Below are 19,672 nucleotides of genomic sequence, written 5' to 3'. Positions count from 1 at the left end.
ATTGTACTAGATATTTCAAGTAATCCAGAGATGATTTAAAGTATATGGGAAGATATACATATGTTATATGCAAATGTTACCCCATTTTGTGGAAAGGACTTAAGCATTCTGTATTTGGGTATCCATGGCATTTGTGTGAGCCAGTCCCAAATGCTCGTGAATAGGAAGTGATAATTGTACTTGTTAGGGGGAAAGGATGTCCTGAGCTAATTCCATACGCGGCTGCCCTATAACATACTGACATTTGAAAACAAAACCTATATATCATTCTTTCAGATATATTCAGTCACGTTAAATACGATGGTGACCTGAGACCACCTTCATCCATTTAAGAAATTCTCGAATAAAATCCTCATCTGTTAAAACTTTTACATTTATTATTTCCTTTCATCCCACATCTATTCCATTTTCCCCTCACAAACTAACTTACTGTAATCTATTTTATGCATTAAAGTCTTTAATTAGTCATGCTAGCCTATTTCTTAACAGCGAAAATAGGTACATAAATTGAAATTGCAAATTGTTAAGCTTTTTAGGTCTACAAGTTTCTAATTGTTAAAATACTTCTGGATTGAGTTATTATAATATTATTAATGCCTGAGTATGCAACTGATGAGAACAACATAAATACATTAAAATTCTTCATACATTATTGTTGAACATGAAAGGTAAACTTTTTTGGAAATCCACGTCTTAAAGAGTTGAGTAAATTTAATACATTTGGTGTGCTTCTTGCTTAATGGAAGTTCTTTGTGGCAAAGAGATTTATTTATGCCCTGAGGTGATGCACAGTAGGAAGGAAAGGTGCTGCAGGTGTGTGGGGAGTATCCTTTCTTTTGTTAAGTTGGAAAAGGGAAATGTGAAAACAAACAAACAAAAAAAAAAAAAAAACAGGAAGTATAAGCAATGTCCCAACCAGATCACTTTTAGAAAGAAGTATATGTGCTGAGGATTTGGAAATTCGTTTTTCAAATTATTTGTGCTCCTAAAAAGTTTTCATGTCGTGTAGGGGTACAAGTAACCTAGCATTATGTGGACAATTGCCTTGATGCAGAAGTAGCTTAAAAAAACACTGAAGTTGGCTATTCATCACTAAGCAAAAGACTTACACAGACCACACATTAAGATTCTCAAATTGGGCCTCCCTGGTGGCATAAGGGGTTAAGATGCAGCCTACGAAGCTATCCGAAGCCACTGCAGCACGAGTTCGATCCCTGGCCAGGGAGCTACCCACATGGCACAGCAGACCTCTCCTGGCTCGCCCACTGCTCCCCTCAGCAGGGTATTTCAGTTATTTCAGTCAATCTTCCTATTCTGTTCCCTACTCTGTCTCTGGTGAATCCTCTCACCACCCCCCCCACACACCTCTGGCCTGTACCCCAGTTCTTGTATACATAAATAAATAAATCTTTTTTAAAAATCACCCAATTTATTTTATTAATTGAAAACAGAGGGCTAAGCAAGAAGTTAGAGATAATATATATCAATACACTGAGGATAGAAGATAAGCAGGGTGGAAAGACCACACTGTTGAAATTCTTAAATTATACAAAGTTGATCTAGTTTGACTAGTTTTCTATTGCATCAACCTTCCCCTGACCACGTGGTAACTAGCCAGAACTGAGGTTTGTGCAAGAGTTCTCTGCAAGAAGGAAGGTGCCTCACCTGCTTTAGGGCTGTAGCTTCCCAATTAGATTGGTGAGCATCCACAAAGATTGTTGGGAAGAGAACTCATGCCAGAGGAGCTGTCATCAGTGGGATGCTAATTTAGGACCTTACAACTATTGAGTATCTCATTTAGTATATATATTTTTAAGATTTATTTTTATTTATTTATGCATATGAGAACTGGGGTGTAAGCCAGAGGTGTGGGGGGTGAGAGGATTCACCAGATAAAGAGTGGGGAGCAGAACAGGCAGATCTACTGAAATACACTGCTGAAAGGAGCAGCAAGCAGGACAGAAGAGGTCTGCTATGCCATATGTGGGTCGCCTCCCTGGCTAGGGATCCAACTCATGCTGCAGTGGCTGGAGAAAGCTTGATAGTGCTGAGACTAAACCCTCTTTTAGTACATTTAGTAGGTCAGGAATGTCTGATACTCTTGGTCCATTTATCCCTTTCAGTTGATGTTAAACAAACACATGCTCTTTTTTCTTTATATATGACATAAGCTACTAGCTTTTGTATTTAATTTGATTAATCCACTTTACTGGTTTCTCTTATTTTCTTGGCATAATGAATTTATTTTTTTAAGATTTATTTTCTTTATTTATGCATATAAGAACTGGGGTGTAGGCCAGAGGTACAGGGTGTGTGTGTGGGAGAGGATTCACCAGAGATAGAGTGGGAAGCAGAACAGGCAAATCTACTGAAATACACTGCTGAGGGGAGCAGTGGGTGAGACAGGAGAGGTTTGCTGCACCATGTGGGTAGCATCCTGGCTGGTGATGGAACTTATGCTGCAGTGGCTGATGATAGCTTGATAGCACTGAGACTTAACCACTTGCATTACCAGGGAGGCCCAGCATAATGAATTTCTTTCTGTTTTTTTTTTTTTTAAAGATTTATTTATTTATTTATACAAGCACTGGGTACAGTCATAAGCACGGGAGGGTGAGAGAATTCACCAGAGCCAGAGCGGGGAACAGAACAGGCAGAGTGATGAAATACACTGCTGAGGGGAGCAGCAGACGCAGCAGGAGAGGTCTGTAGTTCCATGTGGGACCCTCACCGGCGGCCAGGGATCGAACCGGTGCTACAGAGGCTGCGGGCAGCTTCGCAGCCCAGCACTAAACCGCTGCGCCACCAGGGGAGGCCCATGAATTTCTTAAATAATGAAACAAACCATGTTACACTTGGCTTGAAGACCACCCCCCCCATTATAGCACACATGTGAGATTTTGATGCTCTGAGCACTCAACACCTGAGCTGGCTGCAGGTGTTCTTCCTCGCCTTCAAGCATAAGTCTCTCATTCCCTTATTCCAGTATGACAAAACATTGTCACCTTTTATGTATTTCCTAAGTAGGTAGATAATAGGGAGTGGAATTTTTAAGCCGTAGAGCTGTCGTAGCATTAACATTACTAGATAATGCCAAACTGTTATCTCTAGTCTTTTTCTGAAATTCATCTTCTCAATAAAATGTAAAGTTCCCATTGTCCACATTCCCATCAATATTTGATAATTTCAGACGGAACTATGAAGTTTAATAGCATGAAAGTTCCTATTCCAAAGGACAGAAAAACAGGACTAAAGAGAATTGTAAGTTTAATTATTTATTGATTTATTTTAACAAATATTTATAGGCACTTATTGTATACTAGAAATGATCCAAGGATAGCTGAGGATAAAAAGCATGAATAAAACTAATCCTTGTCCTCAAGGAACTTACATTCGTGGGGAGACAAATGTGAAAAGAGAATTGGGATGATGAGTTAATAATGGAAGCAACTACAGAGTCTATGTTACTGATGACGGAGAGAGAGAAAATAAATGTGGCTACATTTGGGTTAAGGTACTTTAGGAGATGTGTGTTTGGGAGTTTTCATAAGATGTGCTCATTTTCAAAGTTGGGCTTCCCCTTTTCAACTCTGTCCTGGAGCTCTTTTGGCACTAACTTAAGAAGATCAGACTGCAGGGCCTCCCTGGTGGTGCAGAGGTTAAAGACAGTGCTGTCGGGCTGTCGCCAGCCACTGTGGCATGAGTTTGATTCTGGTAGGCCAGGGAGCAACCCACATGGTGCAGCGGACCTCTCCTGCCTTGCCTGCTGCTCCCCTCAGCAGTGTGTTTCAGTGGATCTGCCTGTTCTGCTCCCCAGTCTCTCTGGTGAATCCTCTCACTCCCCACACCTCTGGCTTACACCCCAGTTCTTAGAAAAAAAAAAAGGTCAGACTGCAAAGATGGTTAGCCTTTGGACCACTGAAGGTTAAAGCAATGCAGTGACATGGTTGAGAGGGTATTCCAAAAAGAGAACTGTGCTGATTGCATAGAAGATGGATTGGGATTGAGATGGGCATGAATGGAGTCAGGGCGGTAAGTTAGTAGTTGAGATTCAAGATGATAAAGGCTGGACTAAGACAGGGACAATGACATTGAAAGAAAATAGATATGAATGATATTTGGGACTATTATTAACAGAATTAAGTGATAGAATAGAAGTGACTATTGATGGAAAATAGTAGTCTATCATGATTTTCAAGTTGATGCCTAAGGGGGAATATTCATTCATTTAATCAGCTCAATCAGCTCAATATATATTGAGCACATACTATATGCTTGGCCATAGGTAACTGTGGTAGATGACTTGGGGTAACATTTTATATGGCTCCAGAGGACATTATTCACAAGGCGTGCATATGAAGAATAGGAGGGATGTTGTTCTGCATTTCTTTGATGGTGGGGTTTCACATTGTTTATGAGCTAAACAAGCATGGTTTCTACAGCTATGGAACTCAGAATCCTGTGTTCTAACCAATATGGAAAAAATAACTCTGTCCTGGGCCCTGGGAACTTAAGTGCTGTACCTAGTCCCCCTTTCTGCTTGAAATTGTGAGCTGAGTATATTGGACATAGTGTTGACCTTGAGGAGTTTATGTTATGAATCTTCAGATGAAAGTTTCTATGAGGCATTAGGAGGTGTTGGTCTGGAGCCTGTGTTCAAGATTTTATATTGAGTGAGTTAAAAAGATGTTCTAATGTACTTCCTATTTTGCTGTTCTTCTAAAATGTGCTGAGAAGAAATATAGTTCACATGTGGGTCTGTTGCTCTGTTCCTGGAAGGGATTTCAAAGGGAAGAGACTAATTGCCCATTCCAATATAAACCTTCTGAACGTTTTTCTTTTAATGGCTCTAAACTGCATACTGTCCAGTTGAGAAAGTCAGAAAACTGAGCAACTTGTGTTAAAATGATCAAGGCCACCTAGATTTCTTGCATAATACAATTTCAAGAGTGAAGTGAATGAATTAAAACTAATTACTTTTATGATTATACATGTCTAAATAAAATTACTGATGAATTGTTTAGACTTATTTTTTAGACATATGCTTTCTCTCCTTCTTAGAGTGACAAGTGCAAAGCAACTTTCCAACTATTTATCTTCCAGTTTTGTAATTTTAACACTGACAGTAAGAAGCATTCTATAGATAACTTGGCTTTCAACTGAAATGTTTTTGCCAGATCTTTGCCCAGAGGGAATTTTTACGGTTGAGTTTGTAAATGCTGGCAAAACAAAGATGAAAATTGAAAGTTATTCAATTTTCAAGACTGACTGTAAGATGAGTTATGCTTCTTATATCTTACTTCTAGTGATTCTCTCATTTATGTATTTTTCACAGTTCAAATTTTATTGTACAAATTTGAAAAAGGCATTTATTTTTGCATGCACCAATAGCATCAGAGAAGCCATTATTAAATTGTTAATGACAACATATAATCAATCATAACACCTCAACTAATTTCCATGTTTATCGTCATGGCACATCGTAATAATACCCTTCAATGAGGAAAAACATCAGTGAAGCAAGTTAAAAACAGAAAAAACACTGTTCAATGAAACTACTAGCTGCAACCCCCATTTTCAGCATTCTTGAGGAAAAATAAACTTTAAGTAGATCAGATAAAGACCTAGAATATTTCATCAGTTTGACTTACTGTAAGATTTCTTAATTAAAAATAATTAGAAGAGGATTACCCAATAGGATTTTAGATTTGTTGATTAGCTACGTATGTATAAATCTGGCCTAAAGGTTGAGGTCAAAATCCCAATTAAGGCGTGCTAGAGGGGGTCATGTAAGGAGTTTGATTTTTAAGATGTATGAAAAATGCCTATTTCAGAATGTCAAAGAATCATGTCATAGTTAAGGTTCATACCTGATCATCAAAAATTATAGGAAGTTAGAGTTTACTTCAGAAAATGAAATAATTACATACTCTGGGCAAAGATGTAAATCAACAAAAGAGGAATGGTATTGACAGAAGAAAGAATATTAACCAATGAAACTTTTTTTCTTTTTTTCACGTTACACTTTTCTTCACAGTCTGGTGAAAGCTTATTTTCACAGTGGCAACAGTAGTATTATCACTTATAAAACTCTTGTGAAGATTTCATTTATTAAATGAATCTAATCAATTTAACACCAACACACACCTAGAGAAATGAAAGATAACAGGTTCTAAGTGATTGTAAATCATATTTTATTTTGAAAAATTGAAGAAATTCTTCTAAGTGGAATTAACCCAAAAAGATGGCATGTGCCTTCTTAAAATTAAATAATAAGCAATTGATGTGTATTTTTATTGCTAAAGAGTGATAACCAGGTAAAAACCTCTCTCTCTCTCTCTTTCATACATACACACACACACAACCACACTTGAGCTTTCATTACAAAATGCTTCTGTTATATCTGCTACTGGAATTTCATTTAGGTACTGAAAATTATCAGATGCATTCTTCTGGGGACAATACAGAATTACTGCAATTTATATTTATATTTGGTGATATATTAAAAAAAGAAAAGTGGTGATGAAGAGGAAGGTCAAGAATCACTGTAAATTCTGTATATCACAGAACTAGGGCTGGGCCATGATTAGAATAGGATTAATTGGGACACTAGCCTGGGGTACAAATTTTAAGAGGGTTCCAAGAAACTCATTATTTATGATAATATTTTAATGCAATGTTTTAAAAAATAAAACTTCATATCAAAGATCAATGATGAACGAAGTATCAAATCTTCAAATAAAGACAGGCTCCAATCCCATCGTGCTTTTGTCCCCCTTTGGCCCTGCCCAGAGAAGACTCCATTCAACAATCCTGTTTAGACCAAGGGGGAAATTGTACTGGAATAGTGGGACAAAGACAGAGAGTGAATTCTAGAAGTGGTCTGAATGTTCTCCCTCTTATAAATGTGGTCAAAGGAAGGGATCATGGTACCAAGGCCCTCTGTGACCTTGCTGTAAGCAGCCCAGCCCAGTGTATTCCCCCACTATGTAATAATATTCCCTTCTAGACAGGATGGTCCCTTTAATGTTCCAAAAAATTTTTTTTCACTTTGGTTTAGCTTGGTATTTTCTAAAAATACTTCAAAGAACCTTTAAATCTGCTCAGAAGCAATAATTAAAAAAATTTGGGAAATGGTGTATTCTAGGTTCTTTTTATGGAGATTCAAGATGCATGGAGTATATTAAAAGCTGGAAGAAATTGGTAATGTTAAGTCTAATCCAGTTTTTTTCTAATTTTATTTTGCCAAAGAGCCACAGCATGGTCTAGTCTCTGACTTCAAGTCCAATAAGATAGCATTCCTCCAGCCTTCTTCTCCCCCTTTCCTTGGAGGTAGCATTTTGCTCTTCCCATCCTGCAAGAAATCTATCCACCTTCCTTGAACCTTACTTTTTATCAGATTTCAGCATGGGGCAACTTTGCAATTTTTGCATGTGATCATATTTATGATAAATACAAAGTGTGGGTTTTGGGATTTCATAGAAGATGTGAAGAGAACTCTAGAGGGGGTGAATATTGACCAATTTTACCCCATGCTTTGAAATTCCCCATCCATACTTTTCTTCTCTTGAAAACATATCTTCTAAATATGTACTTATTATACCTATCAGGTAGAGATAAATCATTTAGTAGTTGTAATACAATGTTGGAAATATTTATCTTATCATGACTGCATGGAGTTACCACTGTGAATAAGTATATCTTAGTGAGCAGAAAATTGAAACCGTAGCATAGTGGTCAGGGAACAATGAGGACTGAGAGACTTCATAGTAATTTGAATAAGGAAAGTTTACTATGAAGAATTGTTGACTATAACAAGGGATTGAAATAACAAAGAATTGGGTAAGAAGAAGTAGAGAGAACTCTTGAGACTACAGGAGTAAGACCCTCAAAGCTGAAATGGAGCAGCCAAGCAAGAATCCTTTCTTCCCCTTCTTTCACCTTGGCTCAGACCTAAACCCTCTTGAGACAGCACAGTCATGGCTCCCTGGATGACAGAGGACTTGCTTTGGTGGAACTTGCTGGAAATCTTTCCTTCAGGGTGTTGGGAAACACTGTTCACAAAGAGGTATTTTATCACCGCTACCAAAGAGTCAGAAGGTGTGGCAAGGATGCAGGGGAAAGTTGCAAGGTGCTGTTGAGAGCTATGCACTGCAGGAGCCAAGTGAAGAAGCTACACATGCTGGACTATAGAAACCTGCTGTGAGAGTGCAGGGGGACCAGGAAGCAGCACCTTTCCCGCCAGCAAAGTTTCTCTAATCCCCACTATTGAAAAAAGTATAAATGCCAGCTGGTAAGGAGAAATATTTAAAGGGTCAAAAATCATTTTCCGGGCCTCCCTAGTGGTGCAAGAGGTTACGACACAGCCTATGAAGCTATCTGCAGCCACTGCGACACAAGTTCGATCCCTGGCCAGGGAGCTACACACATGGTGCAGCAGACCTCTCCTGTCTCGCCTGCTGTTCCCCTCAGCAGTGTATTTCAGTCAATCTGCCTGTTCTGTTCCCCACTCTGTCTCTGGTGAATCCGCTCACCCCCCCCACCTCTGGCCTGCACCCCAGTTCTTGTATGCATAAATAAATAAATCTTTAAAAAAAAAACATTTTCCCACAGCAGGCAAAAAGAATGAATTTGAAGAGGTAAATTGATAACTGGCACACCTAGGGATGAAAATAATCTGAAAGAAAAATAATGATTTATAGGAATGGGATTGAGAAACAGGTTCGCCCCCTTCCCTCCCCTTCCCTGCCCGCCCCCCCCTCCCACAAAGAACAATTCAGGGAACATTGAAGTGAAAGAAGATAAAAGAACCATTGCTTGTAGAACTTGATCATGGCTAGATAGGGAGAAGAACGTGGTTTAGTTCAGGAAAGCCTGGGGAAAAACACTGGAGGAAGTTTCTGAGAATGATAGTCAATGGTGGGAAACACTTAGGATGGTGACCTAGAACTGACACCTCCTAGGACTGCAGCTAATAGAACCAACTCTTGCTGTTCTATTTTTTTTTTTTCATGTTTTTCCCCTTACCTCTTTATTGTGGGAAATTCAATTTTTCCACAGAAATTCAAATTTCTCACTTTGTTAGATGGATGGACAGTACAGTTAATTTACATTTCTCACCCTGACAGCAGAGTGTGGAGAGGGAGCTCACAGTTCAGGCCACCATCCCAGAGTCTAAAGTGAGGCTTTAGAACTCTGGGTAGTGGGGTTAGAATTGGATAGCACCTTCCTTGATGTCGTGAAGGTAATATTCGAGCACATAAGTAAAATATGGTTAAGTTGCTACAAGAAACCATAATTTAAGGGTGCGCTTAGATGTTTCATCTAAGACCTCTGTAAACTTTTATGTATAAATATTCCACTACTTCTCAAAGGTCACTGCCACCACCACAGGAAAGTTGCCAATACCAAAAGACCAACGGCCTGATTTGGGAAAATTAGTGTTATTTCTCTGATTCTTGGGTAATAAATTAGACCCTTTTTAGAAACTACACTGGTCTCTTCAGGTAACGAGGGTGTCATTTAGTAAGTTGGTATTTTAGTCAAATGAATGGCACTTTAGTCGATGCCATGCATTCCTAAAGCGCAATTAGACAGGTGCTCCATCAATGTGGTTCTAAAAGATCATCTGGGGAGAGTCAGTCTTTTACGACAATGCCTCTTATAAGTGCCTAAAACTGGCCCTTGGGAACACTAACTAGAACAAGGAAAGGTTTATGATGCTAAGCTCTCCAATACACCCATTTCATCTCTTCTTACAGCCATGCAAATTATTATAGGTCCATTGACAAAGGGAAAAATTGCCTGAGCTTAAGACAAATCAGACAGTATTTAACTGTACAAGAAATTAAAATGGAAAAATGTCAGAAAGCTTTGGCATCATTTAAGTTACTGAGTTAGCTGTCTTAAAACTTTATCTAGGACTTGTGAAAATATTGTATACCAAAAATTTTTGGTAAGCTCATTTGTGTTTGTAGTGTAATCATCTGTCAAACAGATGGACTAAACTTATTAAAGCCTTACCTATTTTATTTTCATGTTCAGACTACGTGATAGTTCCTTTCTTCTATTCTCATTTATACATAATCCCAATAAGGAAAACAGAAGATGTTGATAGAGATGTATAAGATGATTGTTTTTAAGCTCTTGGAAAACGACAAACTTCTTGTTCTTTTCTCACTGTCTTGTCACATCCAGAATTTTTCAGTGAAAAACAAGTCTACTTGATTTACATTTTATTCAGAAAATAAGTTAAAAGATGCATTTTTCCCTTAGAAAAACTAATCTGGGCTCTTTACCCACACTCCATTCCAGTATTTTCTTTATCATCTACTCCCTTCTGCTATCTCATGTTCCCATTCTATATCCCTTTTATTTTAGGGGAAGAATTTGAATTTTTTTTCCTGTAAAAATCACATATCAAATATTTCAGACTTTTTCAGGGCATACAATCTTTGTCATAACTACATGATTCTGCTATTATAGGTGAAGGCAGCTACAGACAGTACAGAATCAAATGAACATAGCTGTGTTCCAATAAAACTATGGAGACTGAAAATTGAATTTCATATCATTTTCATGCATCATGAATATTATTATTCTTTACAATTTTCAATTACTTCAAAATCCATTCTTAACTTGTAGGTCATACGAAAATAGACAACAAGCCAGATTTGGCCTATGGTCTAGAGTATGGTCTAGCTGGTTTAGCAGCAGTGCTACGTCTCCCAGGGCTGGATAACTTTCACTCAATCACAGTCCAAAGGAAAACTCTAAAGGTGGTTCTATTTAGAAAGGTTTCTTCTACAACAAATTAAAAATGTTAGGGATCATTAATACGTTCATGATTTTCCATTGCACATTTGTAAATTTGTCCCACTTTATTAGTTAGTTGGTCCATTGAAATTATTTTAACATTTTTAGTGATTTTTACTTTTCATCCAGATATTTCACAGATGAAAGGTGAAAAAGGCCCTATATAAAAAAACAGTATGTATAAAACAATGTGTAGGGGTTAGAAGATGAAACCTGAGGGAAGGAAGTATGGATTCTGTGTCCAGTTTGAGGAATTCCTTTTGTTGACTAGATAAATAACTGGATATTTTCACATTTCATTTTGTCTAGAAAGTTAGGATTGCCAGGTATCATCACCAATAGCTATATTAAATGTTAAAGGACATGGAAGGGAAACTATGCTTTATCACCTAGAGTAGCCACATTTTCAGAAAAATGTATATATTTTCAATGCCATAGCAGATAACAGAAAAGGCAGATTCTTCTGAAGAGGACTCTAGTGGGCTGTTTGCACATTTGGGGCTAGGAAAAAAAAAAACCTAAACCTAAGAATGAGGTCATACAAACTATAGCATAAAAATACACAAATGTAAATTTTCATGATTTTCCTATGTGCCTACTATTTCCAGGAGAGGTTCGGTGTAGGGGTCTGTAAAAATGTTTTCTTCCTTTAAATATTATGCCTCGAGCCAAGATAACATCAGTTCCAGGCTCAGTCAGTTTCAGTTGAAAGTGTGAATGTTTAGCAAGAGGATATTTTTGAAAGGAGACCGAAAATCGGCTCTGCCAGATACCTGAAACGTTGTTAGGGTATTCAGTGGAAAATTTCATTTCCACATTATAAATAACTGTAGGATATTTTAAGGGATCCAAGACTAGTAACTTCCAAGAGCTGCTTATATTAGTTTCATTGAAATGTGAAATGGAGGGGAAGATGCCCAAGGAAGGCCATTAAAGCTGAATTACCGGATATGGTTAATTAAAATAAATAATTCACCATTGATTAAATCACCTTTAACTGCCCCACTCCCCCAGTTAAGGCATCCAACCATACAGGCCTGTATATTTTGCTATCCACCGAGTAAAACAAAGAAAGTGCAAAACAGAGATGGAGAAAGAAAAAGTCCCTGAGAAAATTACTTAAGTTTAAACTGCTTAAAATTTTTCATTTAAAAAAAACAAAAACAAAAACAAAACCAAAAACCAAAACCGTCTGGTTGCCCTTATTTGAAATATTGACTGTTACTCAGCCTCTTCAAAAAATCTGGGAGTTCCCTGTTCTGTGGACTTTCCTGCAGGAGGACAACCCCAGAAATGGCAGCATATCACCTACTGTGGTAGTTACTCAATTTCTACCATCTTTTGGTCACAGAAACAATTCACTTCCTGTAACTTCTCCCCTTCTTTGCTGCCCCCCACACCTTAAAAAACAAAACAAGTCAGAGATCTTTGTTAGACAGAGGTCCAGCGCGCCCAAATAGAAGACCAAAAAAAAAAAAAAAAGACCAAAAAAAAAAATAATAATAATTGAGGTGGTGGGGGAATCCGTGGTTGTGCTTGCACATTGTGGACGTGTATTCATGGGTGTCAGTGGATGCATGTGCCAGAGTGTGCCGGGTGCTGGCGAGTGGGTTTATCAGGTAGGACAGTAATGGATGCAGTCTCTCTCTTTTTGGAAGACGAAGCCTGGCTTCTCTTCGCGGGCAGCAGCCGGCGGCTCGGGAAGATTCGACCCTGTGCGCGCACGCGGCGCGCCGGTGCCCGGGGTTAGAGCTCTCCCCTGTGACCGAAAAGATAATTAAAAATCTCAAGCGCAGGAGACAGCTCAGCTCGTCGCCGCGCGGCGAGTTCGGGTAGATCAGTGGGGGTCTCCCAAGCCGGCGGTGCCGGGCCCAGAGGCCGGGAGGCCCCGGGGCGAGGATTAGGGAGGGTCTTAACGGGTGCTGCTAAAAGCTTCCCGGCGTCGCGGTGGGAAGGCCGAGGAGGCAACAGGGGCGCGGCGAGGACACCCGCCTATATGGGCGAATTTGGGGGAGAAGAGAAAATTGGTAATCGGAAAGACTGATGAGGGAGGCTTGGAGTGATGAACGGAGAAAGAGTAGCTGAAAAAACAAACAAACAACAAAACAACCCCAAAGAGTAAGGACAGGGCAGTGTCCCCAGAACCCCATTCTTACCCCCACCACTGCGCACGCCTAGGCACCCCTCGCTCCTCCTTTCGGCCTGTGCACCCGCGTTTGAAAGCCCCTCTGTCCCCCGCGCATCTTTTTGGAAGGCAATGCTGGTCCTCAAATCTTATAACCACACCCCTCCAAGTTCATTTAGCCCCTAACATGGACTTTCGAGTTGGTGGCAGGCGACAAGTCCCCTCTTCTGCTGCCGCCCACTCTCCAAGTCATTCCAGGCCCCTTCAAAGGCGCAGCTCCCCACGCCCGCTCTGCGAGTGGAAGCAAAGTTTTAAAAACCGAGAGGGAGGGTCGTGGCAGGTCGCTCCCAGGATGAGAGGCGTTTGCGCTGAGCAGTAAAAAACGCCAATTAATGGGTACGTGAATTGCTTTAAATAAGATGGGGTGGGGGGGGAGTGATGACTCAACTATCTTTCTTAATACTCCAAGGGGAGGCCTTCTAATTTTTCATTTATTTTATAAAATCGCTTATTAGTGTCAGCTACCGCGTCAGGAATCTGAAACTTTGGCAACTGATGAATCGTTTGCAGACACGTTTTCGAGTTTTGGACGGTTTAGAGAGTTTGACAGCAAGGAAGGCACGTTAGCAGTACACAGCGCGGAGGGGAAACGTTCCAGTGCCCCCTTCTTAGGGGTGCAATGGCCTCAAGCGGATTTCCCGGCTTCTGCGGGCGCCGCACATTGTTTTATTTGTTTTGAAGGCTCGGGTTTTGAGGCTGGTCGGAGACACCCACGTGCTCCTGACTCTCATCAGCGTAATGATCGCCTTCGCCAGAGTCGTGTCTATATAAACCACAAAAACCTAATCATTAGAAATCCCAGCCTCCAAAAACCACATTTTAGGTAAAACTGCCGCTTTTTTTCCGCGCTCCTTCATCCTCTCAACCACAACTTTTTGGGGGATCCAAAGTCGCTTTTTTAAAAAACCCATACTGGGAAATAAATACATAAATAAATAGCCATTGAAACATTTTGAATATTTTATTTGGTATTTTTATTTTTTATTTTTTTTTTTTGCTCAGGGAGTGGTGGAGAAGAAAGCTAAGACATTAGATTTGTTTTTAGATGCAGAATATGTAATAAAAGATTGACATTCATGGAAAACTGCTGTTTTTTTTCCCAGTAAGGATTTTTGCAACGTATTTTAATCAAACCGACAGTTTTCTAGTCTTTAAAAAAAAAAAAAAACCTCAAAACTCACTCTTGTTCTCTAAGAACAACGTTTGATATAGGAGAAAAAGCGTTCAGTCACCCATTTGAGTTTCTAAAAAGTATTTTGACAAGTGCCCCCCCCCATTTTTGGTGTCACTTATGACAAAAAACACCCAAACCCTGCAAAATCTTTTCCCCCCAGGAGCCTCTTTGCAGAGGTGGAGGGGGGAGGGACGGGGTGGGGGAAGGGAGAAGCGAGCTGAGAAGTCAGCACAGACACTCAAGAATTTTCCTTCTTCCTCTCCTGAAGTTACAACGAAAAATAACGACAGACGCCCGCGGCTCTCTGGCGTCTCCGCTTCAACTCCGACCTGCTGAAAGGGGGCTCCCCGTCCTGGGGGGAGCGGGGAGAAGCGAGAGGACAGGGCCGCCTCTCCAGGCTGCGGGAGCTGCGCTCGCTCGGCGTCCGGGGCTCCTTCTCGCGGCCGGCGGGCGGCGGCAGCGGCTGCGATTCGCAGGCTGGAGACCCGCTGCCCGCGACTTACCTCCTGGCACCTCGAAGCGCGAGGGTCAGGGGAGCTTTGCAAATAGCAGGAGGGAGTGGATGCTAGGAGGAGGCGGTGAGCGGGCCAGAAGAGAAGGGAGAGGAAGGCGCGGAGCCGGGGAGCCGGGCCGGCAGCTGCCGGCCGGGGGAGGAATCCGAGCGCGCAGCCGGCGCGGGGGGAGCGGCGCGGGCGGGCAGTGGCGCGGACGCCTGCAGCCGGGGAGCTGCGCGCGGCGCGGCGCGGCGCGGCGGGGGCTGGCAGCGCGCTGCTGCGCGGGCCCCGCGGCTGGCCTGCCGAACCCACTCCGCGCCAGCGCTGGACTCGAACTGGGCGGGGGCGCCAGCGCACCCAGGACGTGGTGCCCCAAGGGACCCTCCTCTAAGCTGCAAGCTGAAGCCCCCGGCCAAACACATCTCCGCGTCCGTCCGTAGCCGGCACCCCGGGTGTTCCAAAGTCTTGCGCCAGGACCTGAGCCTCCAGGGTCTTCCCACCCGCCGACCCGTCTGCTCCGCAAAGCCACCGCTGGCTCCGTCAGACTCCGCCCGGCAGTCGGCTGCACCGAACTTGATTTCTCACCTCTGCAGCCCCATCACCTCCGTCCTCTTTCCCCCGTCTCGCCTCCACCCCCCCAATTTCCTCCTCCTCGCCCCTCATTTCCACCCTCCTCCCCCTCCCCCGGCCACTTCGCTAACTTGTGGCTGTTGTGATGCGTATTCCCGTAGATCCGAGCACCAGCCGGCGCTTCAGCCCCCCCTCCAGCAGCCTGCAGCCCGGCAAGATGAGCGACGTGAGCCCGGTGGTGGCTGCGCAACAGCAGCAGCAGCAGCAGCAGCAGCAACAGCAGCAGCAACAGCAGCAGCAGCAGCAGCAGCAGGAGGCGGCCGCGGCGGCCGCAGCGGCAGCGGCTGCGGTGGCCGCTGTGCCCCGGTTGCGGCCGCCGCACGACAACCGCACGATGGTGGAGATCATCGCCGACCACCCGGCCGAACTCGTCCGCACCGACAGCCCCAACTTCCTGTGCTCTGTGCTGCCCTCGCACTGGCGCTGCAACAAGACCCTGCCCGTGGCCTTCAAGGTAAGACGCTGCGGCCGCCCCCCCGGCCCCGGCCCCGGCCCCGGCCCCGGCCCGGCGCCGCGGGACCTTCCCGCGGGGTCTCCGCGTGGCCGCGGCCCGGGCCCCGCCGGCCTCCGAGACCTCCTCCCGAGGCGGTCCCGACGCGAGAGACCCCCGACCCTCCCTCTCGGGGGCCCTCGCGTGCTCAGCCCAGCGACCTCGCGCAGCTCCTGTCCCACCTGTGCCTGCAGCCACCCCCTCAGCCCTGTCCCCTTGACCGGGTCATCGCCCCGCGAGCCTCCCCGGCCGCGCGCGAACCCACTCCTCTCGGCCGCCTCCCCGCCCCCACCCCGGACTCCAGGTGCCCAGTCCTGACGCCGCCACTCTGATCTGCGCCAGCCCGTCCCCGCTCCCCAGAGGCCAGGACCCCCGGCTTTCCGCCCCGGGACGCCCGCGTCCCCCTCGCCCGCCTCCGGGCGGGCCCCTCTCCGCGGGCTGCCGGCGCCGCGCCTCCCCGGGATTCCGCACGCGCGTGCCCTCCGCCCTTCTGCGCGCCCCCTTCTCTGACCCGCGGGAGCCTGGCAGCCCCGACCCCTCCCAGGCGCGGGGGCCGGGGTTTGTGGGGTGCCATGCGGGGCGTTCAAGTCCGGGGCGGGGCGCCGGGTGCCCGCCGCGGCGCGTGGGCTGCATTTGTGGTGAGGGTCCGAGAGGGTCCCTGGCCAGATGGGGGACTCGCGGAGCGCTGGCGGGTAGAGAAGCGGGGGCGTAGGGTCGGCTGGCAGACCCGGGCCAGTTTCCGTTATCGGGAGGAAGGCGGGGCTGTGGCGCGCCCGCCGCAGGGGAGCCCCGGGGCCCGGGAGTGCCGGGGTCTGGACTCTGGATCGCGGGAGGCGCGGGCCCAGACGGGAGGCGGGAGCTCGCGAGGTCTCTGCGGCCGGGACCGGGCGCCTCGCCGCGCGGGGTCTGGGAGGGACGGGGGGAACCTGTGAAACGCCTTCGGTTCGCCCACCTTGAAAACTGAGGTGAAGTGTTGCGGATTGGTCTTACTGCTTTTGAAGGAATTAAACCCCAAAGGTCTTTCCTGCTTCTGAAGAGTGGTGGGAAGCGAGGGCCCGTGACCTGGGCGCAAACGGAGTGACCCCTGGGGTGTGGGCGCGCGCCCCGCGGCCTCCTCCGCGCGCCCGGCCCGTTAGTCTGAGGGACGGTGTCCGCGGGCGAGGCGCGGGCAGGGGCAGGGGCATGGGCAGGGCGCGCTGAGGGGGCAGGTCGGGGCCCTCTCGTGAGCCTCCTAAACAGCACCGGGACTTCCCCGCGCAGACCTCGCCAGGGGGAGACGCGGAGCCCCGGGGCAGATACTGAGCCTAAGTGATGGGGAGATGGTTTCCCGGGCCGTCTTCCCTGGCGGGGCTGGGCGCGGGGCATGGAGGGGGCGGTGAGCCTGACAGGGACCCCAGCACTCTGGAAAGATGCTTCCGGCCGGGTCTGGCCTCTGAACTCATGAAGGTGGATCCCCTGGGTTATGGGATCTATGGAGAGCAGGGCAAGCAAGGCCCTGGGGTAAGAAAAAAAGGAAGGAATCGTGCCAACTCCTTCATTGTGGACCCTGGGGCCAAACTCCCACGGACCCACTGGCGGTTCCCAGTTGTTGATCACCCCTCCCCCCCACGCACCAATTCAGATTCCGTGTGTGGGTGGGGTGGAAAGAGAGGGGAGTCCAGGTCAATTAGAGCTGGTTATCTTGCTCGGTCTTATATCAGAACAGAAATCAGAATGAATTGTTGTGGAAAGGGGATGTTGCATTCTGGGGCAAGTTTCATTTTGTAGTTGGCTCAAGAAATGTTTTTTCTTTTTAACCGTCACATTTCTCTTTTTGTAAACCACCCATTTTGTAGGTTGATGTTTTCTTCCTTCCTTGAAATGTGAAAAATTCATATATGTGTAGACACTTCAATTTTCATGCAAGAGATCTCTTTTACAGTGTTCATTCTTCAAAGGTCCAGAATTTTCTAATTAGGTTTATGTGAGATTGGAAATTTGTTTTTACCAATCTCCGCATCCCTACACCCCGCCCCAACCCCCAGCAAATAACCACACAAACAAAAAACCAGGGTGATGAAATAACAAATAAAACACACTAGGTGCTACAAATCAGGATATATGAAAATGCATTTTGAAAGATGTCATTTAGCTGTTTGATATTAGATACACGATTTGTTCCCCTTAGATGTGTTTAAGGTGTAACTGGCTCTTACAGTTATGATGCTGAATTAATTTTGAGTATAAGTATTTTGGGTAGAAAGGATGTTTTGGCATAAAGATAGAACACCATTTAGTTTGAGCTATTCTTAGATATTCTGGTTCTATTTAGGTTTTCTTACTACTACATTTTTAAAAAGTTTGTTTGAAAATAAATTGCTTTCTTTGCTATTAATAATAGGTATTGTTGTTTACTTTAAAACCAGCAAACAAAAGCCATAGGTAACACATGACCTCATTAAATTGAACTTTTAATATCAATTGAATAATGACTCGAGTTAACCTAAAACTTGACTTGTCATTTGCCCACTCCCCTACCTGTGTTTAACAAAATTCAAATAGCCAGTAAAATAAAGACCCACTCAATATAGAAGTTTTATCTCTGCTAAAAATGATGTGTAGATACTTGGAACATCATATTTTGACAACAGTCTTTATTGTTTTCATTTGAATGTAGTAGGAACATTTCTCTTTACCTTACTTTTGAGATAAAAGCTCCCAAAACAGCAGACTTTCTTAGTTCTTGCAACATAATCAAATACATCTGCAATGAAGAAAGAATATGAAGAAGCCTCGATTTTAAAAGTGGCGACAGCAGTTTGGCTAGCATTTTGAGAGCTGTATACAAAGTAAATTACAGTGTTGTTAGGTATGTAGTAGATAGGGAAATACATTTAAAAACAGAGAGAGAATGTAATCGTTGAGAGGTCTGATAGTTAAATCAATACAATAATTATTTATTGAGCCCAAATGTCTGTGACACTGAGCTCTGCTCTGCACTGTGAGAGAACCAGAAATGAATTCCATAGATTGAGTTTTGATATGCTGATTTAACATAGTGCATCAAAATGATATTGGATGATATCAAGATGTATGTAATGTATTGGTGGTGCTCATCTTCCCTTGTTTTGGGATTGGACAAGGATACTTAATTCCTTTATACTCAGCATATAAAAATTGCATAAACTGGTATACTTTAAAATAAGTGGCGTTGCTTATTAACATTGTATTTTTAACAAAGATCTGCAGTTTTGAAATGTTCAGTCCTCCCAGGTGTCAAGGAAATGGAAATACATATATTTTTACCATTTCTCTCAGCTGTAACTCACCGAAAGCTTAAAATAGTTAGGACCCTTTCTGTCCTAGATAATTCTGGTGACATACAGCAGTTTGCCAAGTTAGTTCATTAATGATCAGGTAGAACAGTGGTGAGAGCATGTCAACCCTGCATCCAGTAGCACCCATAGAGTTAGGGGGTCTGTCAGCATTTCCACCATGAAGCCTGGTGCTCAGGATTCATAACTTGGTTGCTTTAAATAGCATCAAGCTGAAACACTATGTAGAAATTTTAAGTCCAGATGTATATTTTAAAACTAAAAGTAGTGCAAAACTATTGCACTGCTTAAGTTAGAGAACACTGGACCGTATATTTACCAACATCGTATGTTTTTCTGGCAGTGCTAAAGAAAGAAAACACATTTTAAGATATATAATCTATTACTCATAGTTAATTTTGTATATTTAATGATACCTTTCAGTATTTGTCATAAGTAAGGTTTCACAATGATGAAGTAATTTCTATTTGAAAATAATTTTTTCAACATCACTGGCCATTTTTGTCTTCAAAAACAAGTATGCAACTAATAAATATTTGACACTAGTAAATTGCATTTTCCTTACATATT

The 19,672-nt window shown here is 43.8% G+C and overlaps 1 protein-coding gene across 4 annotated transcripts in view; it reads left to right on the top strand.

Annotated features, from left to right (window-relative positions):
* RUNX2 (RUNX family transcription factor 2) overlaps window positions 1-19,672 on the top strand; it is a gene marked incomplete at both ends in the record, with an annotated part of 210,434 nt that overhangs the window by 75,052 nt on the left and 115,710 nt on the right. For 2 of the 4 annotated variants that reach the window (XM_084227833.1, XM_084227834.1), the window contains one exon: window positions 15,400-15,752. In XM_084227833.1, coding sequence (XP_084083959.1) covers window positions 15,400-15,752 — 353 coding nt within the window. Of the gene's footprint in view, window positions 1-15,383; window positions 15,753-19,672 lie in introns of those variants that run through there. The other 2 variants (XM_084227836.1, XM_084227835.1) reach the window with 1 other exon arrangement.

Source organism: Talpa europaea (assembly GCF_964194135.1).
Source record: "Talpa europaea genome assembly, chromosome: 2".
Lineage (NCBI taxonomy): Eukaryota > Metazoa > Chordata > Mammalia > Eulipotyphla > Talpidae > Talpa > Talpa europaea.
This window is presented reverse-complemented; position numbering and strand designations above follow the sequence as displayed.